The sequence below is a fragment of the Vidua chalybeata genome, chromosome 15, assembly GCF_026979565.1.
Source record: "Vidua chalybeata isolate OUT-0048 chromosome 15, bVidCha1 merged haplotype, whole genome shotgun sequence".
Classification (NCBI taxonomy): Eukaryota; Metazoa; Chordata; class Aves; order Passeriformes; family Viduidae; genus Vidua; species Vidua chalybeata.
Window position 1 is genome coordinate 17115933 of NC_071544.1, and position 25527 is coordinate 17141459.

General features: G+C 55.1%; 2 protein-coding genes and 1 long non-coding RNA gene across 4 annotated transcripts in view; all 3 read left to right on the plus strand.

The window, feature by feature from the left end:
• The first annotated feature begins 2683 nt into the window (after positions 1-2683).
• On the plus strand, positions 2684-8784 carry LOC128795872 (sulfate transporter-like). Its single transcript, XM_053956954.1, has 3 exons — positions 2684-2700; positions 5709-6390; positions 7127-8784. The coding sequence occupies exons 1-3, from the start codon at positions 2684-2686 to the stop codon at positions 8717-8719; spliced, it is 2292 nt and encodes a 763-aa protein (XP_053812929.1). The 3' UTR covers positions 8720-8784.
• A 6357-nt stretch (positions 8785-15141) lies between these two features.
• Positions 15142-19077, plus strand: LOC128795475 (uncharacterized). The gene is made up of 3 exons (XR_008433560.1): positions 15142-15184; positions 18537-18580; positions 18942-19077. It is a non-coding gene; the product is annotated as an uncharacterized LOC128795475 (long non-coding RNA).
• Positions 19078-20138: 1061 nt separating this feature from the next.
• Positions 20139-25527, plus strand: part of HTR4 (5-hydroxytryptamine receptor 4) — a 72653-nt gene continuing 67264 nt past the window's right edge. For both annotated transcript variants that reach the window (XR_008433628.1, XM_053956778.1), the window contains exon 1: positions 20139-20270. The gene's annotated coding sequence lies outside the window, so the exon portion shown is untranslated. The remainder of the gene's footprint in view (positions 20271-25527) is intronic.

Here is a 25527-nt window from a genome sequence, read left to right on the forward strand (position 1 = left end):
AGCAGCACCCTCCTGTGGGCCTGGGCTGAATTCCTGAAGTGTGGAAATGGCCAGGTTTGGTGCTGCTTGTACTTTACAATAGGTGTAGTTACAGCACCTGGTGTTACACACTCAGCCTTGCAAAATTGCTGCCGTGTATTTCAGTGTTCCCTGAGATAAAGCAAGCTGTGCCAGGGAGGTTTAAGTTGCATTTTGGGAAAGGTTGTTCCCCCAGAAGGTGCTGGGCACTGCCCAGGCTCTCCAGGGAATGGGCACGGCCCCGAGGCTGCCAGAGCTCCAGGAGGGTTTGGACACCGCTCCAGGGATGCCCAGGGTGGGATTTTGGGGCTGTGCAGGGCCAGGGGCTGGACTTTGATGGTCCTTGTGGGTCCCTTCCCTTTGATTCTGTGATTCTGTCCCAGGTTCTGTGCCTTGCTCAGGTCATGGCCAGGACGAGGCAGAACAAACCTGAGAGCAGCTGTGAGGGCAGTTCTGGGCAGTTCCTGTGACATTCTGTCTGCAGAGGTGTCCTTGACTCGTGGAAAAGACTTTCCTGGCCCAGCAGGGCTCAGATTTTACCTGAGGATGCCTTTTACCTCAGGGGACCTCTGTGCACAGGCTGCACTTTGTGTGTTGGTGCCAGCAGAGTAGAAGGAGCGCTGGGTGATGGGAATGCCTGCAGGAGCCTCCTCCTGAAAAGCAGAGAGCGAGCCTTGCCTGCAGCAGAGCTGGCTCACAGCTGAGGCAGCCAGGCTCAGCCAGCAGCACGTGCACCTGGGCTGCTTTAGGCTCTGCCTAACCTGGCATGAACTCATCCTGGCCATCCTGTGCTCGGTGGGACCCCCAGCCCCATCTCCTGGCTCTGGGGGCTGCGTGGGAAAGGTGTCCCAGGGCTCCAGCCCCTTCAGAGCCCTCCCACACAAACCTCTGAGATCTTTGTTACAGCTTCTGCAGCACTTCCTCAGGAAGAAGCTTCCTCACCCCTTTCCCAAAGCTGTTGACTGCCACCACGCCCTGTGACAGCATCCCAGTGTTTGAGTGGTGGGGAAAAGCTTCTCCTGATTCAAATCTGATGGAAGATCCAGTCTTGTCACATGGCAGGAGATCAGATTAGGTATTAGGAGAAAATCCTTCACTGGGTTGGAAGAGGATCTCATTCCAAACACCTTCCACTATCCCAGGTTGCTCCAAGCCCTGTCCATCCTGGCTTTGGACCCTTCCAGGGATGGGGCAGCTTCTCTGGGCAGCCTGTGCCAGGTCCTCACCCCTCTAAGGATGCCAACCAGCCTGGGCTGGGTGCCAGTTCAGTAGCAAACAGAAATGTGTCTCCACGTTTTCACTCCACTGTACTCCTGTGGAATCAGTTTAATCTGTTTGCAGAGCCATCACAGCCTTTTCAGTGATCAGCTGGATAATCTGGAAAAGGGCCAGGAGCACTGGGAATGTGTCATGCAGGGAAGAACACAGGGGCGGCAAAAGCTGGTCAGGAATTCTTTTCCTCCTTGTTGTATAAAGACAGAGTGCTCCCCAAAACCTCTATAGCTGATGTGCTTGGCTCTGTCTTTTTTTTTTTTTTTTTTTCCATCTTCCAGGAGTGAAAATTCTCTTGATTGTTGTTTATTTGTAGTTCTCCTGGTCCTTCAGCCCCCCAGGAGCAGGGACACTTTTGGCCTCCCAAAATTTGTGTTATCTTTGCCCTGCTGGGGCCCCTGAACGTTAAATGGCCCTGCCAGGGAGCAGGGGGCTGCAAAAGCTGCTCTGTTTCCTGGGATGTGTTACCTCTTGCAGAAATGGAAATAATCCCTTTCCAAGAAACAACTGCAGAGGTTCTGTTCAGCTTTTTTTGTCCTTGGGTGCTTCTGGTGCATTTTGCCATCTTCTGGGCTTGTCTCCTTTTCCTTGTTTTCCCCTTTAAAAAGATGGTGTTTTGTGTTTTGCAATAAATACATTTGAAGTGAAGTTGAACCAGCAGCCATCCAAAAACACTGTCAGACCCCCCCATCTGAAGGTAAGGAAAAGCATCTCTCTTAACCTGGCACCTTTACCTGGCTCAATTCCTTTTTTTTTTTTTTTTTTAATAAAAATTGTGATCCGAGTCATGGGGAGCAGTGGGTGCAGCCATGTCCCAGACCTCTCAGGTCATGGGCCTCTCACAAATACAATCACAAATCTATTTACAAACCTTGAAGCAAACCAAGCCTCTTTGTGCAGTGCAGTGAAATCTGTTCTGAGGAAAACACGAGGTGCCAACTTGTCCTGTAAAACCAAAGGGATCCATTGACACAGCAGCACAAAATTCGATTTGCTGCATTTGCAAACTTCAATTTGCTGCAACTTGTCCTGTAAAACCAAAGGGATGCATTGACACAGCAGCACAAAATTCAATTTGCTGCATTTCCCTGTTGCAAAACGCCTGGAAAACAATCACAGGCGCAGGAAATTCCATGGTTTTTGCTAACTTTAGGCTGGAAAGCAGCAAATGCCACTCCTGCATCTCCTTGTGCCTGGAGCTTGTTGGCACTGCTCTGTTTCTCACCTGGCTGCAGTGGCTGTGGCTTAGATGGGTGTTTAATTGCTCACACACCATGCCAGGGATAAAAACTTTGGATTTCATGCTCTGGGAAGCAGAGGGGGCCGTGTCAGTGCAGGCAGGGTCCTGTCTCCACCTGCGTTGTCCAAACCCATCTGTGCAGCCTTGGCCAGGATGGAGCTGAGCATGGAGTGAGTTTATAGTGGCAATAAAGAACAAGCCTTGAAGATGCTTTTGGAAACAAACTCAGCTGTGCTGACCTTGCATGGGGAAGGCAGCACAGCCTTGGGTGCCTCAAGGTCACCTGGAGGGTTTCTTTTTTTTTTTTTTTTTTTTTTTGTGATGCTTTTCCCACAGCCAATGTGAAGCTTTTGTGTTTCCTGGCCTTGCCTCACCTCATGCAGAAAAAGGAATTCCAGAGATGTCCACAGTGTCACCAAGGGTGTTCTCCCTCTGCTGGGATGGAGGACATGGAGTGGCCTCTCCTCAGTGCCCACAGCTGGAATTTCCAGCACAGAGAACCAGCGGGGACAAGGAGCTTGAGAACTGCAAAAAGTGTGGAATATTTTGAAGTAAAGTATGGAATATACTTAAATAGATATTTATTAATTGAGTATACAAAAGCAACTGGGAATTTGAACACAAGAAAGGGGAGAAAAAAGTTCTAGGGGAAGATGGCAGGGAAGGCTTGGAGGCAGAAGCCTTGGAGAGGGGGAGGAGCAGGGCTCTGTCAGGGCTTCCCAAGATCTATCAGGGCATAAAGGAAATCTCAACAAATAAAAGAGCTCCAGAATATAGAAATGAAGATGGAATTGGGAAGGAATAGCAGCAGCAGGCTGAAGGTAACCTAAATCCTGCCTCAGGTGGAAAAAGTGCTTCACCCCATTTTTGTGGTGGACAGGGCAGAGATCCAGAGCTGGATCTTCCTAAATGGGATCAAACCCAAAGATGGATTGTGCTCAGCTGTGTTTCATCCCAGGGAACACTCAGGCTTGAAAGTGCAGCCTGGCCAGCTCTTCAATGGCTGACTCATCACCAGTGAATTTCAAGCTGAAGGATTCACAGAGAAAATGGAAATTTGGGTCATTTGCTGGGGAAGAAGATGGAAAAAGAAAATGAGTGAGCAGAGACCACATCATCCAGGCCAAGGCACAAAATGAGCTGTGACTGGGAACAATTACAAAGTTTCTGAAAGGAAAGATAGAGTCTGTTACTGAGAGCAGGGGAAGGGAAAGGGGAACTCTCAATGTTGCACCTGAAAATACATGAGCTGTGGAGGAATGGCAGAGGAAAAAAAAAAAGAATTGATATAAATAGATAAAAAGATTGAGCAGCTGCCTCCCTACCACGTGCTCTCATTTTCTCCTGCTGCCAGAGAACACGGATGTTCCTTATTTATTTACTCCTCATTACTGAGATCCAGACTTCCCCTGATGAGATAAATGTAGCTCAGGATGCTGCTTTTCCCCTTCTCTTCCCTCAGGGTGTCTCCCCAGCATCTGCATCCAAACCCTGTGGAATTCCACCTCTCCATCCCCAGCCCAGCTCTCAGCCCTCTCTCCAAGGTGCCTGTGTGGCAGGAATTTATCCAGCTGCACGGGGCATGGCACATCCAGCAGAATCTGGACTGGGTCAGTGGAAAAGAGGTGGAAAAGAAGGGGCAGAACAAGGGGAGTGTGTGCTGAGAGGTCTGGTGGAGGTTGGTGGCACAGGTGGCAAGGGCAGAGCAGTTCCAGCTGGTATTTATGAGGCTGCTCTTTCCACTCAGGGTGATGAACAATCCTTTTTTTCCTGCCTGCTGGTGCAATTGCTCACCTTTACCTACCAAATAATACAGCCCTGCTCTTTCCCCAGCTGTGTTTCAGCACAGCAAGGCCCCTTGTTACGTGTGCTAAAAGGCTCTGCAAAATGGGAATTGTGCAGACTGGACACATCCAAAGTTCTGCTGCCTCCCTGAAATAACCCGTGTCACCACAGCTCTGCTCTCTGCTTTACACAGCCCCAGTGGAGGAAAAACCACCAGGAAAGGAAAGTCATTCTGCAACGAGCTTTGCTTCTTGGTTTTTGGCACAAAAGCTTGTCCAGAATAGATGAAAACCTGAGCAGAGAAGCCCAGCAGGGCCTGAGCTCGCTCAGTTCAGAGAGGGGCAGAGCAGGGAGGTTTCTTTCCATCATTCCCCTTGTTTAGCAAACACTTCTCCAGATCCAAGCAATCCTCTTATCTGGCAGGAGCACTTCTCTAAGCCCTCTCAATCATTCTTCGTGTCCAGAACAAGTTGTCAGCCAAAATACTCTCTGAGAATGGTGTTTGTTTTCCAAACACAGCTCTGCTTGGTGGCTGCACCGTTTCCAGTGCCTGGACAGAGATAAAAGAGACATGGCTTGGCTCAGGAGCTCAGATCCCAGGGGAAGTGGCACCTGGGCCAGGTTTTCCTCTGCCCAGGGGTGCTGCCAGGTGGAGACAGCTCTGTCCCCAGGGGAGAAGCTCCAGGTGCTGAGGAAACACCCAGTTTGCAGCCAGAGGTAAGATCTGGTGATGTGTGCAGGGCAGGGGAATGGGATTTCTCCTCATCCCAGTTCAGCTCCAAACCACGACCACTGTGGGTCTCCCCTTCAGGAGTGTTTTTCTCTCTGTCTGTTGTTCAGTTGTCACAAAAGGATGTTTTGGTGCAGCTGCATTTTGACTGAAAAACTTGGAATAGCTCTGGAAGGTGCCTCTGTTATGTAACCAGCCCAAAAAAGCAGGATGGCAGATGGGAGCTCCTGTTTGATGCAAGCCACTAATGCAATTTAAAACTGTGTCATGTTGAAGGAAAAATTAATTTGCAAATTATCTCCCTTACCCACATCTTGATTCCTAAAGTATCCTTTGGAATATCTTAATATTTCCAAAATAAGTTTTTTTGCCTAAGTAGCGGTGTCTCGGCAGAAGGAGTTTCAGTTTGAGTGAAATTCAGTGAAATTTCACTGAAATTTAGTGAAGTTCCTGTTTCAAACCAAGAGAAATGGGGAAGGAGCACGGGGAGCTCTGTATCCCTGCCCCTGATTTGGGGGTTGTGGTTAATCAGCTCCAGAAGTGACAACAAACGAATCAACCTTGGGAAAACGCTTTTGGTGGATTTGTCTGAGTCAATTCCCGTTTGTTTGTTTGTTTGTTTGTTTTTTATTTACTTATTTATTTCTCTGCCCATGCCACGAGCCCTGGAGCTAAGCAAAGCCCCCTGTGCTCGTGCCTGCAGCCCCTCCTGCCTGCCTGCTCTCCTGCCTTAGCTCCCCCTGCGCCCATGGAGGACACGTCCAGCCAGGAGCCAGCACCCAGCAAAGCCACCCGGGGCTCCCCGCGGCCGCACGAGGCTCCTGCCACGTTTATCAGCCTGGAGGAACACGAGCCCACGGCCTCCAGCACCAGGGAGCTCATCCTGGAGAAAGCCAGAGGTGCCTGCAGGTGCAGCCCGGGCGCGTCGCTGCGCCGCCTGCTCCCGGTGCTGGTGTGGCTGCCCCGGTACAGCCCCCGCACGCAGCTGCTCGGGGACGTGGTCTCGGGGCTCCTGGTGGGCGTGGTGGCCATCCCTCAGTCCATCTCCTACTCCCTGCTGGCCAACCAGGACCCCATCTACGGCATCTACACCAACTTCTTCTGCAACATCATCTACGCGGCCACGGCCACGTCGCGCCACGCCAGCGTGGGCTCCTTCGGGGTGCTGTGCCTCATGGTGGGGCAGTCGGTGACGCGCCACCTGCAGCTGGCAGGCTACGGGGACAGCAGCGCTGCCCTCGGGGACAACTCCAGCTCCCCCAGGAACGGGACAGAGCCCTGTGACAGGAGCTGCTACGCCATCACCGTGGCCCTTTCCTTGAGCTTTCTGGTGGGCCTTTACCAGGTACAAGTGTTCCCTCTGCTGCTGTTTCCTCCTGGGAATTTCTCTGAGTTTGAGATCTCTAAGGGTTGGGTCAGACTTGAGAGTCCTGAGAAACGTTTCTAGACCCTGCCACCCTTGAATATTTGTGAATGCAGCGATTTTAAACGTGCAAACACAGCTGAATGGGGGTTGTTTTCCTCCGTGGGACAACCAGGTCCTTGGACGTGTCTGAAACATCCTCAGGATCAGACACAGCAAGAGACGAGAAGGATCTGTGAACCAACCACCTTCCCACCACCTCAGTCCTGCAGCTGGGCAGCTCAGAGCAGGTTTGGGGCTGGCAAGGACCACCCTCAAGGGCCCTGCCGTGCTCCCTGGCAGTGTCCCCGCTGCCTAGGCCGAGCTGTCACTGAGCAGTTCCAGGCTTTTCCACTGGGACAGCCAAAATTCAGAGCATCCCGAGTGAGGGAGACCCAGAGCTGCTCTGATGGGGCTGCTCGTGAGGAGGCAGCAGCAGGGACCTCGTAGGATTTTCTGTGTGGCATCCCCAGCCACAGAGAAGTGTTGAAGGTAGGTGTCTCTACTTTTCCATACCCCAGATGAACTCCTGAAGACAAATTCCTCCCATGGAATGCTCAGCACGTCCCCAGACAGAGTAGCCAGAGCTGCTAAAGTGGCAGCAAAGGGACATAAATTGCCAGCCACCCCTTCCAGCCCTTCTCACCCGTTCTAAAGCTGTGGCTGCTTTGCCTTTCAGATCCTGCTGGGGGTTTTACAGATGGGCTTCGTGGCTGTCTACCTGTCAGAGCCCCTGCTGGGTGGCTTCGTGACTGGCTCCAGCCTCACCATCATCACCTCCCAGATGAAATATCTGCTGGGCCTGAAAATCCCCCGTCACGAGGGGGTGGGCTCCTTCATCCTCACCTGGGTGGACCTTTTCAGGCACATCCACAACACCAACATCTGCGACCTGCTCACCAGCCTGGTGGCTTTGGCCATCATAGTGCCCGTCAAGGAGCTCAACGAGCGCTACAAGGAGAGGATGAAGGCCCCGTTCCCCATCGAGCTGCTGGTGGTCATCGTAGCCACGGTCGTCTCCCACTACTTTGACTTCGAGCAGCGCTACAAGGCCGCTGTGTGCGGGGACATCCCCACGGGCTTCAGGAAACCCACCGTCCCAGACATCAGCCTGTTTCCCAGCCTGGCCCTGGATGCTCTGCCCATCGCTGTCATTGGCTTTGCCATGACCGTGTCCCTGGCAGAAATCTTTGGCAAAAAGCACGGCTACGCCGTCAGCGCCAACCAGGAGATGATCGCCATTGGCATGTGCAACCTCATCCCTTCCTTCTTCTACTGCTTTGCCAGCTCTGCCGCCCTGACCAAGACCCTGCTGAAGGAGTCCACGGGGAGCCAGACCCAGGTGTCTGGGCTGGTCACCTCCCTGGTGCTGCTGCTGGTGCTGCTGTGGATCTCCCCGCTCTTCTACTCGCTGCAGACCTCCATCCTGGGGGTGGTCACCATCGTCAACCTGCGGGGCGGCCTCAGGAAGTTCCGTGACACGCCCAGGATGTGGCAGCTCAGCAAGCTGGACACGGTGGTGTGGTGGACAACCATGCTGTGCTCCACGCTGGTCACCACGGAGATCGGGCTCCTGGTGGGCGTTTGCTTCGCCCTGCTCTGCATCATCTTCCGCACGCAGAGACCCCGGGCCACGCTCCTGGGCAAGGTCAGCAACAGGGAGATCTACGAGGACCAGGCCGCCTACAAACAGCTCAGCAGCATCGCCAACGTCAAAATCTTCCGCTTCGAGTGCTCCCTCTACTACGCCAACAAGGATTATTTCAAGGCTGTGCTGTACCAGAAAACCGGGGTCAACCCCGTCCTGCTGGCTGCCAGCCACCCCCAGCTGGTGGCCCAGGCAAACCCAGAGCCAGGCAGCAGCAGGAGCTGTTGGGCCACCGGGTTTGGCTGCCTGAAGCAGGCCGGGAGAAGGGCTGAGAAGCCTCGAGGAGATGCCCGTCCCCCCTCGGCAGATATGCACACGCTGATCCTGGACTGCGGGGCCATGCAGTTCATCGACACCGCGGGTCTCTCTGTGCTCAAGGAGACACACCACGACTACAAGGAGGTCGGTGTCCAGGTGCTCCTGGCCAACTGCAACCCCTCCATCCGCCAGCGGCTCCGGGAGGGAGGCTGGGCTGGCCAGGCAGGCAGCGCTGGGGGCCAGCTGGCCTTCCACAGCATCCACGATGCCGTGCAGTTTGCTGAGCGCCGGCACCGGGGGGAGAGCAAGGGCAAACGGGCTGCTCTCCCGGACCCCGAGGAACAGAACTTCCAGGTGTCTTTGTAGCCCTGGGTGCGAGGAGAGGTTTCTAACGGGGATGGGCTTGGGAGCAGCTTCGGTGTTTGTGCCGTCAGAGCGAGCAGGAGGGGCTGGGATGCTCTGCCCAAGGGGCAGAGGGTGGGAAGGGATTGGGAAGGGCTGAGCTCGGGATGGGGCAGGGGTGGGCAGGTTTTGGGTGGGCTGAGCTCGGGATGGGGCAGGGGTGGGCAGGTTTTGGGTGGGCTGAGCTCGGGATGGGGCAGGGGTGGGCAGGTTTTGGGTGGGCTGAGCTCGGGATGGGGCAGGGGTGGGCAGGTTTTGGGTGGGCTGAGCTCGGGATGGGGCAGGGGTGGGAAGGGGTTGGGTGCGCTGAGCTCGGGATGGGGCAGGGGTGGGCAGATTTTGGGTGGGCTGAGCTGAGCTCGGGACGCGCCCGAGGCGCGGGGGGCGGCGGAGCTGCGCCTACCGCGCGTGGCCGCTGGGGGGCGCGAGTGAGCCGCGAGCGGGGCCGGGACCGGAATTCGGGAAGGGACCCCAAAAACTCATCCCAATCCACCCCTGGTATGACAGGGACCCCAAAAACTCACCCCAATCCATCCCTGCCAGGGCAGGGACCACAAAAACTCATCCCAATCCACCCCTGGTATGACAGGGACCCCAAATACTCATCCCAATCCATCCCTGGTATGACAGGGACCCCAAAACTCATCCCATTCTGTCCCTGGTATGACAGGGACCCCAAAAAATCATCCCAATCCACCCCTGCTATGACAGGGACCCCAAAAACTCATCCCAATCCACCCCTGGTATGACAGGGACCTCAAAATTCATCCCAATCCATCCCTGCCAGGGCAGGGACCCCAAAACTCATCCCAATCCACCCCTGGTATGACAGGGACCCCAAAACTCATCCCAATCCATCCCTGGTATGACAGGGACCCCAAAAACTCATCCCATTCTGTCCCTGCTATGACAGGGACCCCAAAACTCATCCCAATCCACCCCTGGTATGACAGGGACCCCAAAAACTCATCCCAATCCACCCCTGGTATGACAGGGACCTCAAAACTCATCCCAGTCCATCCCCTGCCATGGCAGGGATCATGAGCATCATCCCATTCCCACCCCCAAAAGAAATCCTGCTGGAGGGATTGTGGCTTGGAAGCCCAGGGACGGGAGACTGCTGTAAATAAAGTGTGTGGAAAAGCAATCCTGGGGCTGTGCTCAGGAAAGTGCCTTTTTGTGCTTAAAAATTGATTTAAAATGGATTTAAGAGTTATTTTAAATGGTGTGCCCGGCTGCTTGCAGTCCTCGGGGCAAGGCTGTGCCAGGGGGGGCTGAACTGACCAAAGATCTCCTTGCAGAGAGGGATGGATGATTGTGCTCCAGGTGTGGCTGGGATGCAGCTCCCAGGAGCTCTTTCCAAGGATCCTCTCAGGCCATCCCAGCACGAGGAAACTCCCCAGGGAACAAAGAGGAACGGGGCACTTCAGGGAGGGAATAAAAGCAGCAAGGCAGTAAAAATCTCCTGTTACCTGACCCCCCTTCCCCCTTTGAACAGCATTGCCATCATCTCCTTTACACGACTGCTTCTGGAGAAAATGAAACTGTTTTAGTTAGACCTTAGAGGTATTTATGGTCTCAGCGGGGTCATAAAGGCCCAGCAGGAAATAAACCCAGTGCTGGTAATGCCTTGGCACAGCCTGGAGCAATCCAGAGCAGAGATCCTGCAATGGGGCACGGATCTTCACGTGGGCAACTGGAGCAGTGCCACAGGGACAGCCAGCAGTGCTGGGGGTTGTAACCTCCTCCCCTGCCCTCTCCAGCAGTTCTGGGGGTTGTAACCTCCTCCCCTGCCCTCTCCAGCAGTGCTGGGGGTTGTAACCTCCTCCCCTGCCCTCTCCAGCAGTTCTGGGGGTTGTAACCTCCTCCCCTGCCCTCTCCAGCAGTTCTGGGGGTTGTAACCTCCTCCCCTGTGCTCTCCAGCAGTTCTGGGGGTGATAACCTCCTCCCCTGTGCTCTCCAGCAGTTCTGGGGGTGATAGCCTCCTCCCCTGTGCTCTCCAGCAGTTCTGGGGGTGATAACCTCCTCCCCTGTGCTCTCCAGCAGTTCTGGGGGTGATAACCTCCCTCCCTGTCCTCTTCAGCAGTTCTGGGGGTGATAACCTCCTCCCGTGTCCTCTTCAGCAGTTCTGGGGGTGATAACCTCCTCCCGTGTCCTCTCCAGCAGTTCTGGGGGTGATAACCTCCTCCCCTGTCCTCTCCAGCCCTTCTGGGGGTTGTAACCTCCTCCCCTGTCCTCTCCAGCCCTTCTGGGGGGGTGATAACCTCCTCCCCTGTCCTCTCCAGAAGTTCTGGGGGTGGCAACCTCCCTCCCTGTCCTCTCCAGCAGTTCTGGGGGTGATAACCTCCTCCCCTGTCCTCTCCAGCAGTTCTGGGGGTTGTAATCTCCTCCCCCATCCTCTCCAGCCCTTCTGGGGGTGATAACCTCCTCCCCTGTCCTCTCCAGCAGTTCTGGGGGTTGTAATCTCCTCCCCCATCCTCTCCAGCCCTTCTGGGGGTGATAACCTCCCTCCCTGTCCTCTCCAGCAGTTCTGGGGGTGATAACCTCCTCCCCTGTGCTCTCCAGCAGTTCTGGGGGTGGCAACCTCCTCCCCCATCCTCTCCAGCACCTGGCATCTTTGCTGGCAGCCCCTGCCCTGCTGCCAGCCCAGCTGTCCCACCCCAGCAGCTCCAGCAGCCCCTCCCAGCCCCGGGACTCCTCCTGTGCCACTCTGTGCCAAGGCACTCAAGAATTGCTGTTTTATGTCACTTTCTGTGAGAGGCCCAGGGCTGTGGGTGTGGCAGGGAGGCACAGATGGCACGGCCCCGGGCCGGTTTATAAGCAGAGCTGTGGAGGGTCAGTCTGGCCTCCATCACTTGGGTCTCCTGCAGGAGGCACTGAGGGCAGGAAGGGGCAGCTCCTGGTTTTGGAAGGGCTCCAGCTGAGGACTCCAGCCCGAGTCCCCCCAGCTTCCAGCTGGGGACTGGCCCCAGGACCTGCCACTCTGCCCCAGAGCCAAAGGCTGCTCCAGGACCCCTCCTGGAGCTTCCCCAGGGGCTGAGGAAAGGCCAGGCAGCTGAAAGCAAACGCTGTCCCCCCTGGTAAGCAGCTGACTTCTCCTCCTCGCCTGCCTCTGCCCCCTGCCTGGCTGGGCTCTATAAATACTCCAGCAGTGGGATAAAGAGAGGATTTGCTGCTGAGGCTTTGTCAGCCCCAGTCAGAGCTGAGTGTGCAACTGTTAATTATGGCTCAGCAGCAGCTGGACAGGTTTAAATCCCTTTGATGCTCTGAAATGTTCCCTCTGGGGAAGTTTAAGGAGTAAAGGTTGTGGCTGGTGCTGATTGCTTCCCCTCTGGAGAGCGTTGGAGACACTGATTGCTGCACCGAGGGTTGTTCTCCTCTCTCCCAGTGCCTGCTCCTGGAAAAACAGCCCCTGGAATGGCAAGAAGCTGCTTCTGCAGCTCTCTAACTGCTCTAAAGCAATTAATGTGCTGCCAGCATGTGCTCATCTACCCGTGTGCCCTTCCCCAGCAGACAAAACTGAGCTGGGGAGAGCGAGCAGCGAGCTGCAGGTGATGGCACTGCGTTTGCTGGCATTAAAGTCAAGGCTGGGGACAGTGAAAGCATCACTGGAGCTGCCCTGGTGACAGAGGAGCCAGCAGAGAGTGGCCTGGGAGGAGCTGCCAGCTCCTGCAGAGGGACAGAAAAAGAGGAAGGACAGGATGAGATGATGTGAGGAGGAAAATTACTCTGGGTAGAATCCTTGCAGCGCCCAGGATCCTCACAGGCAGCAGTGGCTGAGGTCTCTGTGATCTCCTGCAGAACAGGAGGCAGGCAGGGACTGGGAAATCCTCCTGTGATTGCTGCTCTGCCACTGAACTGCCTCTGCCCTTTGCCCCCTTTTCATCCTGGGTGGAGAGGAGCTGGATGGAGCCAATTTGTCCCACTTTGTGTCACTTTTCTGCCCTTAATCAGGAAGCCCATCAGGGAGGGGAGGCAGATCAAGGCCCCCACTCCCTTCAGTGACAAATCCTGCTGGCCCTGCCACTGCCCAGGGCCTGACAGCCACCCCCTGCCTGCTGATGCTCCCTCCTCATCCCGAGCCTGAGCTCTGCTCCCTGCTGTGCCCGTGGCCACTGAGAGCCCCCTGAGGCTGGGGAAGCCCTCCAGGACTGTGCCCAGAGCTCTGAGTGCCACCTCCAGCCCTTCCTTGGGCACTCCAGGGATGGGGCATCCAAACCTCCCTGGGCCTGAGCACCCTCTCCATGGGGAATCCCTCCTGCCTGAGGAAAAACGGGGGCAGGACATGGACGTGGCCCAGCCCAGGGCTCTGCTCTGCCCCCCTGGCAGCCCCCCTGGTTAATCAGTGCTCTGTCCTCTCAGAGGCTGAGGCACCAGTGGGCAATAATAACAACAAACACGTTCATTGTCAAGATTAACAGTAATTAATGGAGCAAAGCCTGGAGGAGATTGGATGCTCAGCTGCAGGGAGCTGCCCTGGGACAAGGCCAGCGGTGCCAAGTGGAGCTGGTGGCCCAGCTCGGGCAGGAGGTGGCACAGGGTCACCAGGAGGGGCACAGGAGGAGCAGGGAGAGCTTTGTGCCCCCCTGTCGGGCAGCAAGGAGAGCCTCTGGCATTCCCAGCCTCCAGGAGAGCCAGAAAAGGCTCAAAGGAGGGCAGGGAGAAGGAAGAGATAAATGGCAGGGCAGGAAAGGAACTAAAAGCCCTGAATCAGGAGAGGTGAGCTCCGAGCACCAGCATTAAACTGGACTCCAGTTCCACCTGCCCTGGAGCAGCTCTGGTCACCTGCTGCCCTTGGCAGTTATTAAAAATCCTGCACTTTGGTTTCATGTTCCACAGTTTCAGGGTTTGCAGGTGAACCTGAACTCCTGGGAACCACAACAGTTCGTGGAGATGGCTGTTGCACCTTTAAAATAAAAAAACAGTATATAGTTTTTCCATAGCTATGGAAAAAGAGCTACAGAAAAGGTGCTTTTTTAAGTTTAAAGGCTGAAAAAAAAGAGCGCAACAAGAAGAAAATGTCTCTTTTGTTTTCTTTCTTTGGTGACTGGGGAGTGTTCCAGCAGGTACAATTGTGGTTTCTATAGAAAGATGAAATGTCTTGTGAAATACCTGCCGAGCCTGCAGCAGCCGAGGCTCCCATAGCAGATCCCAAAGTTCACCAAAGCAAAGCAGAAATAAAAGTGCTGAACGCTGACATCTCAAAGTCGTTGCTATTTCAGACCATCCTCACCAAGGAATCTGTGTTTTCTGCCTTACATTAATTTATTCTTTATCAAGAAAAGGGCATTTAACTGCATCTGCGAGCTTCCAGCCAGTGCTTGGCCTTCTCTTCCAGATGTTTCTGTGGATGTGGCAGCTGGCAGGGGGGTGTCCCCTGGCACCCCTGCCATGCTGGGGGCAGCTGGTGGGGACAGGATGGCCCAGGGACAGGGGGGGGCTGCTTTAGCCCAAATGATGACACCCCAAAGGCAGCGTGTGCCGGGGTTTTGCACAAACAGGACAGGACTGCTGGGGTTTGTTCCCTGAGCTTCATTGCAGCGTCAGCCTCATGAGGGGGTTGTGGCAAAGCTCACCTAGAGCCAAAGATTTCTTTGCTGCAGAGCATTTGTAAAACTTCCTAGCCAACAGCACATTTTGCTGAAGCTCACAGTTGTTCTAGCCAGCCACTGAAAGCACACCTCCACCTGCTGCACAGAGTGTTTGCCTGCTTTCTATTCACAATTCTCCATTATTAAGCTTAAAACCTTCTCCTACCTTGCTGAGCATATTTTCCTGCACTCTCAAGGTCTACCTTAGCCAAGCCTAAAACTCAAGCTGTTGTTTCATGTCCTTGCTTGCTGTACCGTTGTAACTTTTCTACTTTCAGACTTTGCAGCTGCAGCTAGCTCTAATTTCTCTGCTCTGCCTGTTTTCCCAGCTTTCTGAAAGTTTTCCTGCCTTTACCGTTTCCCACAGCAGGGCAGGTGAGGGCTCTCGGTGACCCGAGTGTCACGGGCCACAGGATGGCCCCGTTGTGTCACACCACACTGCTGTCCCCACCCTGGGGCTGTCCCCACCCTTGGGCTGTGGCTGGACAACAAACAACCAATTCTTTCTATTTTTAAAATTTTTTCCTCTTTTTTTTTTTTTTTTTTTTGGTCACTCCAGAGGCTGCATTTGTGCAAATAACTGCGTGTGGCCCCAGAGAGGAGGCCCAGCAGCTGCTGCTGGTGAAAGATGATTTCCTCTTGCTGAGCCCTCCCCACCCCGTGCCCAGCCCATCCTCCTGTGCCCTTTCAGCTTCAAACCCCTGCTGTGGCTGGGAACCTGCAGGACGCCTTTCCCTCCGAGGCTTTGTGCATGTTGCCACGAATTTTTCCCCAAACCAGGGTGGAAAGTGCAGAGAGGAGATGTGAAAATGGCTGAAGGTTAAACGTGGCACAAGAGGTGAGTTAAATCTGGGTGGGCAGCTCCTGGTGTTTGTTTCCTGGAAGGGCAAATCCTGAATTGTCTTCTGCATTTATTGGAGCCAGGGCTGGTTGTGCAGATCCCAGCTGTGCCTTTGAGTCCAGCCAGAGAGGGGAAAAGCCCTGTGTCTGTCTTATCAAATCCTGGCCTAAAGCCGTGGGTAGCACAGCTCTGGGCTGGCAGCTCTGGCTTAGCTCCTGTCCTGCAGATCCCTGGCTGTCAGCCTGGAAACATGAAAGGAATGTGAGGAAAGATTCCCATTCTGGGAAGTGGAGCCCTGGCAGGAGCTGAGCTCAGGACTCCCTGCCCTGGGCACAGGTTGGTTTTACCTCTGGGGGTTGGCAGGAAGGGTTTGCAAACCACCTGCAGGCTCTTCTCATCTCTTTGAACAGCTCTGAATAAAGAACTCTCCTGCTTTTTCCTTTTATTTTTGAGAGGGATTTAATAATCAGTGATGATATCGGCAATATCAGTATGGTATCAGTGATGATATCAGTGATGTTGCCTCACTAAGCAGGTAAAGGATTTGGGAAATTGGTTTTGCAGCTCACAGAAGCCCCAAAAACCACAGCCACTGCTCACACAGCTCCAGGAGCCCAGGGAACTCGGAGGACAAAGCCACAGCAGCAGCCTGAGGTTCCCGGGGGGGCAAAGGGTCCCCGAGGGCAGGGGTGGGCAGGGGGAAGTCTCCCTGCAGGTTTTCTTTGGTTCCTGCTCAACCCAAGTGGGATTGGCGACGTGCTGCCATGGAAACAGCAGCCTCGGGCCCCAGCAGGGTGTGCAGCCATCTCCAGGGAGCAATCCTGGGCCTTTTTGGGGAAAATCACCCCAAACCATCCCCGCGGTGCTGGGGGTGGAGGGAGCCACGCTCGGACAGGGCAGGACCTTTGTCCCACCCAGTGAGGGGACACAGGAGCACACAGAACTGGGGGGGTCCTGTCTGGACAAGAGCTGATGTTAAAAAAACCAGTGTGAGCCCAAGGGCTGTGATGCCAGCAGGGAAGGCACTGCCAGGGGGAGTCTGCAAGGGTTAACCTGACAGCAAACATCTCATTCAGGCCAGCAAAGAGGAGAAAAATTACTCGGCTTTAATCTACTTTGTCTCCAGAAATATTCCATAAAAGAGGGGGAAAATAAATTCGGGGGGGAGGGGGGGGCTTGTGGGCATCTTGAGAGCAGAAAAAGAGGTAAAATGAATCCTATCAATAATCCATGATGAATGATTCACTCAGCTCTCTTATTCACAGGCGCATCAGTTATCTGTATTCACACGGAATTACACTCACATGGAATTACACACAGCCTCATCTGCATGGAAATGAGGCAGCCCAGGAGGGCTCCACATCCCGGGAATTCATCCCTGTGCTCTGGCAGGGAAGGGAAGGAGCTCTGCAGGGCAGAAGGACAAACCCCCAGCCACCCCTTGGCCCTGGGGGGATGGCAGGAGATGGGTTCCTGCTTCCCTTTTGTTTTTCTTCCAAAACTTCCTCGCTGGAGCAGAGAACCAAGTGCAAATTGTTCATTGGAAATAGGATTTTAGGGGGGGGGGAAAACCAGTTACAAGAAAAGGATGGAAAGTTCTGTCACACTTGTGTGGCCTACAGAGAGAAATTGAGATGGCCCAGGACTCGGAGAGCTCTCCCAGGAGGAGTCTCATCCTTACATTTCTGAGGGGTTGTTTAGTGGTTCCCAGCCCACAGACTCTGAATGTGGAATTTGCCTCCAGCTCTGACTCTCCAGATGATGCTGACATGGTTGCACCTTGCTTTGGTTCCACCTTTGGTCCTGAGATAACAAATATCTCCAAGGGTCACTCTGAGAGGGTCTTTCAATGCCTGCCAAATAATTCTGTGCCCCTCCAGTGAAAGCTGAACTAACAACGTCTGTGTTATGAACAGTGATAGTTACACCGGTGAAAATGACCCAAATGTTCTGCTTTATAGCTAAAAGTCAGACCTGCCTTAAACTGGGTTTTAGATCTGTGTCTGCAGCTATAAATAACCTGTGGGAGCAGATCAGAGTGCTCTGCAGACAGGGAGGGCTCCTACCACAGATGGCAGAGTTGGATTATTTAAAAAGCTCTCCGTTTGGGAATCACCAGGGTGACCCTCTTCTCTCTGACCATTTCAGTTTCGAGCTGGTCCCCCCCACCTCGGCTTGGCCGAGCACTTTCAGCAGGAGCCTGGGAATGTGGATTCCTGGCAATCCGGAGTGTTCTGGGTGTGAAGAATGGGAAGAGAGGAGGTGGTGACAACAGGGAGACAAAATTCTGTGTAAGGACCAGCATCAACCCAGCTGATGCTGTAAATCAGCTGCAGACCAGAATTCTCCCCCTGCCTCTCCTCTGATGTCCCTCAGAAAATCCCAGCACTGGGAAACCCCAGGAATTCGGCTGCTGCATCCCGACTTTCCAGCCTAGCTCTGGGTACCAACTGCTGCTGTACCCCAGGATTAGTGGGGGAATCGCTGAGAGGGAGGGGGAGAGCTTGCATTGCAAATGGAACAGAAGGAAAGTTCTTCCCCGGGGGAGTGGGAGGCTGCGTGATCCAGCAGTGGGTAAAACCCTCAGAAAATCCATGTATCCCTTTTGGATAAAATCCCTCCCACGTGGGCAAAGGAGAGCGCGGCGCGTTCAGGGCGAGCACAGCCAGAGCTGCCCCTGGGGCTGCCTTTGTCCCTCTCTGCTCCTCAGGGGCAGCAGGGAGGGATCCAGGGCAGGGCTGGAGCGGCACCTGCGGCAGCGGCGGCGGCGAATTCCTCTGCAGAGCGACTGTGATTCAGTCCCGATGAATCACTCAGCCACTCTCCTTCTCAACCAGATCCTGGGATTCATCATTGTTAGAGCAGGAGGAAAAGGAGGCGGGGGGGAAAAACAGGACAGGAAAAAAAAAAAAAAAAAACCCTCCAGTGCTTTATCTCCTTCTCTAATACCTTCCAATTTTCCTGTTTAAAAATTTAATTCCTTTTTTTTTTTGGCAATCCCGTTCAGGCAGAATAAACTTTTGCCAGTCCTGGAGAGGAAGGTGCATTGAGAGGAGGTGGGATGGACCATGAGCACAGCTGGGGACAGCACTGGGGTTCAGCATGGCTCGGGTTCAGAACAGCCAGAGAGGGAAGGGGTTTGGGCTCTGCCTTCTCCGGGCACCAAATCCCTCCCCTGAGCAGCTTTAACCCTGCCCCAGAGCACTGCTGGCCCTCAACCCACTCAAGCAGTGGAAGGAGAGCACAGAAACCCATTTAACCTCAGTTCTCCCCCTCCTGCTAACTCAGGATGGGCTTGGCTCAGGGCTCCACACTCTGATTTCCCCTTTGTGCCATTTTTCCCCTTTAGGAGGTGCTGCTGGAGATCCTGGTTGGGAACACCTCGGAAGGCAGGTGAGGAGCTGCTCTGAGCACTCAGATCTTGCCAGGAAGAATTACAGTTGTTTGCTCCATTAATAATTTATATATAAATTCATCATTAAAGCTACAGGCTACACTAGTGAGTAGCTACCACTAGTGTCTACTACTAGTAAATACCAATAATGTCCAGAAAACTCACATCAGTACCATGGAGAGGAAAATGCAGGCAAACCGAAATTGTTTCAGGAACTCTTTAACAGCTCCACTCAGACCAGCTCCATTCACTTTGGTTTTGGTCCTTTGAGTCTAAGAAAATCCACACCGTGACAAGGTGTTTCTTCATGGATTGGATGTGGTTTACTTTGGTTAATGTTATTCTTTCTCTGTCTTTCAGTTTCTATAGCGATGGACAAAACACATGCAGCACGCACGCCTGGGTGGTGTTTGCCTGCACTGCCTGAAAACACCACCAAATTTTTGAGAAATCCATTGAAAAATCTTTGCTAAAGCCCTCCAGATCTTAAATAATCGAGTCCTATCAAACAAGTTGATCATGTGTTTAATATACATTTACTTTTTCGATGTATTTTGTCAGCAGGCAGCAGGTATTGCACTTCTGTGGGTGCTCTGCTTTCTCCTGCATCCACACACAACTGGAGATGTCCCTTTTCCAGGGGCAAGGACCTCAGCTGTGATTAAAGGTCATGGAGGTGCTCCAAACCGAATTCCATCTCTGACCCTGAGTGTGCTCTGGATCTCCCTGTGAATCCAGTGATCTCTGAGAAATCCCAGCCCTGCAGTGACTGTACAAAGGCACTGCAGCCTGAAACCCCCAAACCCCAAACTGCAGAAGAAAAGGTGAAGGTGAGCACACCTGGAGATGGAGCTGCTCAGGTCCTGGGTTTGTGCTGGGTTTATTTCAATGGGTATTTTAAAAGTTCAGCTGATGAGCTGGTTGTGGTGTCCTGCTCTGCCAAGACTGAGCTCTGTTCAGGGTGTCAGGGCCAGATTTCATCTGCCAAAGCTCCAATAAAGTCAGAGGAGCTGGACTGATGCTGCAACTGGAAAAGCCTTCGCAGCGTGCTTGGAAATACCGCCAATTTTTTGTTTGTTTTGAGAAATCCATTGAAAGATCTTTGCCAAGACCCTTCAGATCTTAAAAAAGCGGTTCCAATCGACCAAGTTATAGCAAGATCGGCTTGCTCCGCTTCCCTTCTGCACACAAGCAATCAAACCAAGCCACCGATCCCTGAAGTTGCTCCGAAAGCGAGGGAGAAGCATCGGCGAGAACTCACTGGGATAAAGGGAGAGCTGCCCTGCCCACAGCGCTCGCACGGCTCCCGGGGCACTCGTGGCGAGCTCGGGGTTGGTGTCTCGGGGAGACGGCCCCGGCTTTCCCCGGGCGGGGCGGGGACAGGGCCGGGCACCCCCGCTCTCCGTGCGGGGCGGGCCGGGGGCGGGCGCTGCCCGCGGAGCCTCGGGCAGGAGCGCAGCCCCGCATCCGCACCTGGGCGCGCAGGAGAGACCGCATCCGCACCTGGGCGCGCAGGAGAGACCGCATCCGCACCTGGGCGCGCAGGAGAGACCGCATCCACACCTGGGCGCGCAGGAGAGACCGCATCCGCACCTGGGCAGCGCCGGCAGCCTCTGCCCCATCCCGCCAGGATGAGCGGCCGCGCCGGGGGAGCCGCGCCGGGCGCCGCGGGGCTCTGCCCCGGCCACGGTGAGCAGGGGGGCGGCGGAGGGAGCGGGCGGACGGCGGCTCCGCTGGGGAGGGTGGCAAACCCGCTCCGGGGGGAGCTGTTCGCCGGCCGCGCCCCGGGAGCGCCCCTCGGCAGCGGCGGGGGTGATGCGGGTGCGGGTGCGGTGCCGGGCATCCCCCCAGGGCGCTGCTCGGTGTCCCCCGGGTGCGGTGCCCGATGTCCCCCCAGTGCTGTGCCCCGCGTCCCCCCAGTGCGGTGCTCGGCATCCCCCCAGTGCGGTGCCCGATGTCCCCCAGTGCGGTGCCCGATGTCCCCCCGGTGCAGTGCCCGGTGTCCCCCGGGTGCAGTTCCCGATGTCCCCCCGGTGCAGTGCCCGGTGTCGCCCGGGTGCGGTGCCCGATGTCCCCCCGGTCAAGTGCCCGGTGTCCCCCGGGTGCGGTGCCCGATGTCCCCCCGGTGCAGTGCCCGGTGTCGCCCGGGTGCAGTTCCCGATGTCCCCCCGGTGCAGTTCCCGATGTCCCCCCGGTGCAGTGCCCGATGTCCCCCCGGTGCAGTGCCCGGTGTCGCCCGGGTGCGCTGCCCCCCGGGTTCGCGCAGAGCCCCGGGGCGCTTGGGGGGAGCGGAGGGAAGGCTGCTCGGTGCGTGGTCGCACAGGTGAAGGTGGCAGCGAGCAGCAGCCGCCGGCTCCGCTGGGATGAGCGGCTCCCGTGCGCAGCGAAGTGCTGGAACGGGCAGCGTCGAGCCGCAGGAGGAGCGGGACTGAGGTGGGCAGAGAGCAGGAGCCCCTGGCACGGGGGAAGTCACCGGGAGGGGAGGCTCGGCGGGCTCTGCACGAGTGGGAAACTGCTTAAGTGGGGATGAATGGATGTCCCTGGAGGAGATGCGAGGACGGGCAGGTTGTGGCGCTTGGGAACACGGCTCACTGGTGGCCTTGGCAGTGCTGGGGGAAGGCTGGACTCGAGGATCTCAGAGGGGTTTTCCAGCCTTAACTATTGTGTGATTGTGTGGTGAAGAAGGTGTTTTCCAGGACCGGGGCAGCTCTGTGCTGTGCCAGGGTCCAGAGTGCAAAGGCTTCGCTCACACTGGGGCTCCCCGGGCTCTGTATCCGTTCCAAGCTCGTGTCACTGAGGTTAAATCATTTCATTGCTGCTGAAGCTTGCTCAGAATTACTCCAGGGTGAGGGAAGCTCGCAGGAGTCCTGCCCAAGCCTGGATGCTTTGATTCAGGTGCTGGGAGTGCTGTTTGTGGATCCCACTCGGGGACAGACAGAGCTGTGCCTGTGAGTGACCGAACAGTGTCACTTCCTCAAGCCCTGGGGCATCTCCCCGCGCTCCAAAACAAACTTCACCCTCGGAAACTTGATAGAAGGGTGAGTAATTAAAACATTACCCAGCTGCAAGTTTGTGCTGCTTGAGGGCAGTGAGGAAGGAGCCAAGTCCTGGTTTGCCAGCTTCGGAGCCTGGAGCGTGCTTTGAAATGTGTGATGTCATTGTGACTTCATTTCTTCTTAAACCCAAAATGCTTTCCTTTGAATGGGAATACTGCCCAGTGTTTCTTGAAGGAAGATGATTTTTCCCTGTCCCCTGTTACTGCAGTTGGCTGGTTTTGTTTGGCAAAGGCAGAGTGGCTCTTTTTAGGAGATTATTTGGATTTTGTCAGCGTAGCAGAGGGTGATGGATGCTCTGGCTGAGGTCATTCTCCAGGGAAGGCATCCAGGGATGTGCAGCAGGTGTGCAGTGCCACTCCTTGGTGTCCCCAGGACACAGGGAGCCAGGGATGGGAGCATTCCCAGCAGGAATGGGGACTGCTGCGACCTTCCTCTCCTCTGAGATCTTCCCTCTGCCAGCCTGACCTTGGCTCTGTCAGTGCTGTCCAATAACGCCGTTAGAAAACAAACATGAGTCAGGCTGAGTTTGCTTAAATAATAACTCTTTCTACACCAAGGTGTGTTTGTCTTATTTCCTCAAGCAGGCTCTGACTGGGACAGACAGAAATAGCTGAGTTTGCCCAGGACTTTGTAAACACTGATTTAAAAGTAAGAGTGCTCTGACTGAGCCTGTTGGCTCATTCTAGGAAGTCTCCAAGATCGTACATTCAGCTCCTCTGTGCCAACTGTGCTCCTGCAAGTGCCAGCAGTGCTTCTGCTCCCCCCCCTTCTCCTCATCTCCATCCTCTGGAGCCAGCTGGCATGCCTCGAGTTTTCCACGTTTGCTCCCCTTTTCCAGGTATTCCAGGAAGTGCCAGGCAGGACAAAGAGCAAGGGACAGGTGTCAGCCAGAGCGGGGCTGAGCCCTTTGGGTTGGAAATACCTGGAACTCGTGGAAGGAGTTTCCAGGTGAATTCAGGGGAGATGCAGCTGGATGTGGGACGGAGGATGCAGGAGCCTGTGTTGGGAGTGGGGCTGAAGAGGAGCTGGGAACTGCCCACCTCGCCTCTGAGGACAGCTCTGTCCTGCTTTCCACACTCCTCTGCTCCTGGAGACAGCAGCATGGGGGGCACAAGGAGGAGGACAAGGTGAGGACCCCAGTGTCCTCTGTGGGGACTCTGTCCTGGCTGCAGGAGCAGTGGGAGGGGGTGGAATGAGTGCCAGGAGGGTGTGAGGGGGCAGCACCTCGCCCTGCACATCCCACTGTCACACTGCACACCCTGGAAATGCCCCCTGTGTGTTTGTGTTCGGAAGCACAGCTGCTGATGGAGGGAAAAGCAGGAGAGTGCCATCCCCCAGCACCTGCTGCTGTGCAGGGCTGGGGAAGCAGGGCAGGGCTGCCCCTGGGTGGGTTTGTTCACAGAGGCAAAATGGAAATAATCGGAGTCATTCCACTGAGGAGCCCCTCTGCCTTCAGCTGCCTGGGCATCCACAAGGATTCAGGCTGGATCAGGTTGGATCAGCAGGAATTTCCCCATGGAAAGGGTGCTCAGGCCCTGGAACTGCCCAGGGAGGGTTGGATCCCCATCCCTGGAGTGTCCCAGGAAGGGCTGGAGGTGGCACTCGGTGCTCTGGGCTGGGGACACGGTGGGGATGGGGCAGAGCTGGGACTCCATGGGCTGGGATGGCTTTTCCAAATGATTCTGAGATTCTGTGACTGCAGTGAATGTTGGTGTAAATCCTGAGAACCCCGTGGCTAAAATCTGGGGTGACAGTGCCAAGTTCTGAGGGTTAAAGAAAATCTCTCATGGGAACACCACTAATTAATATCCACTTTGGGCTTCCCTGCCCATTTGCAGAGAAAGACACTGATGAGAGTCAGGTTAGAGACTATCCCCTGTTCTGACCTTGTCATTCCTGTGCCCCGTTCCTTTTTTGGAGTCTCTCAAAAAAAAAGAGACTCTTTCTAAAAAGACCAACGCACCCGATTAAATGTGCCAATGTTTCTTTGTAAACCTGGTGGATCCCCCGAGGAAGCAGAGTGTGAAGAACCTCATTGTGGTGCAGTTTATGGGAAAGAGGGGAAAGTGCTTCATGGCTTTTGCATTTCACTCCTTGCACTTCTGTTTCCTGGCATTCCCTGGTGCACATTTTGTGGGACTACCTTTACATTATTATTATTTGTCAGGGAGACGTTACCTTTGCCCCACCTGGGGCAGAGGGTGGGCGAGGGATGATCCATGTGCTTGTTCCCTCAGCTAACACCAATCCAACCGCAGGATTTGCAAAGCAGCTGGCTTTAATCTGGTCTTGTTGTGTAATTCCATTAGGCTTATTTTTATTAGAGCCCATAATGTAATTGAGGCTCCCCTCAGCCCTGAGGAGTGGCTGCAGGGAGAGACACGGCCCGGCAGGGCCTGGGGGGAAGCAAATTACTCTGCAGGAACACGAATGGAGCTTGGGCAATTTGATGTGATTAGGGAAACAATTAGAGAAAATCGCTGGAGGTGCAGTGGCCCTGAGGCTCATGAGGAGATGCTGCTGCTCTAGAGAGCACAAGGCTCCTGTCCCCAGCCTGGCATGGGGAGCTGAGGGTGAAAAGCCACTCTCAGCCCCTCTCTGTGGGTGATGTTGGGTGGTTTTGCCCTGCCCTGGTGCAGCCAGGAGGGTTTGGCTATTCCCAGATGGGTTTTGCAGAGCCGTGCCTGGGTTTGGCTGATGCACAGGGGCTGGAGCTGGACCTGCAGCACCAGGCTGAGCAGGGAGATCGTTCTCCTGCTCTGGGTTCTGGGTCTGTGTTTCCCCGAGCTGAGGCAGCAGTTCAGAGCCCTGCCTTCAGTGACTCTCATCCCCACCTCCCCCCCGCTGCCCTCACCCCCACGAGTTTGTTTGGAGTCGGTGAGCTTTGCACAGACCCAACACCTCTGGAAATGGGCTCTGTGAGAAAATGGGCTCTGTGAGAAAATGGGCTCTGTGAGAAAATGGGCTCTGTGAGATCCCAGGCTGGGCCAGCAGCACCCTGCACTGGGGGCACAGCCCAAGCCCAGGGCTGCTGGCACAGGGCAGCAGGGCCAGGGCTGTGCCCCAGCTCAGCAGGACCCCCTGAGCCAGGGGGGTCACTGCTGGCTTGGACTGTCCCCTGCTTGGTTTGAGGTGGCACAGACACGTCCTGTCCCCCCCCACCAGTGCCTGTGGGGACAGGGAATGGGGCAGTCACGGGTGAGGCACGGCCAGCTCTGCCTGGGCCAGCAGCTCCCCGTTCATCCTCCCAGCAGGGGCACAGGCACTGCTCCTTCTCAGGCCCTTTGTCCACCCAAACATTCCCCAAACCACGTCCTCCTCTCTCCTCTCAGTGCCTGCAGTGGCTCTGAACACACCTGAGCTGTGTCCACACCTGCCTGAGGCTTCCACCTTTGTGCTTGGGAGTCCTCAAAAGCACTAAAATTCCACATTATCCCTGCCAGCAGCTGATGTGCTCTCAGAGCACCCATGGAAAGCTCACAACACCTCCCCCAGGTGCAGAAGGGTTAATGTGGCCTCATGAATCCCCTGTTTTGTGGTGTGCCAGGGCTGCTTTAACATCGGGAAGGTCACAATTAAACAATCTCTCAGAGGTCTTCCTGAGAGGACTCGAAGGATGCAGCTGAAGCTCTGGATCCAGCGATGAGCTTTTCCATGCTCATCATCCCAGAAGTTGTTCTGAGGTGCCCTGGCTCTTCTGGGGCTCCTCAGCTCAGCCAGAGGGTGTTGGGCTGGGCCCTGGTGGTGAAATGATTGGTGAGGTGAGAGCCAGGCTGGTTCCACATGGACCAGAAAAGCTCGAGGACGATGTCTGGGGTGATTTGGCTCTTTATTGCTGCTTTGATGTCACTGAAGCCAAAGCTGCCACCATTCAAGCCCCTCTCAGAGCT

Excerpts from the sequence above, each read along its gene's own strand:
- LOC128795872 (XM_053956954.1), top strand. Across the intron at positions 6,391-7,126 it reads TTCTGGTGGGCCTTTACCAG|ATCCTGCTGGGGGTTTTACA; the intron begins GTACAAGTGTTC and ends TTTGCCTTTCAG.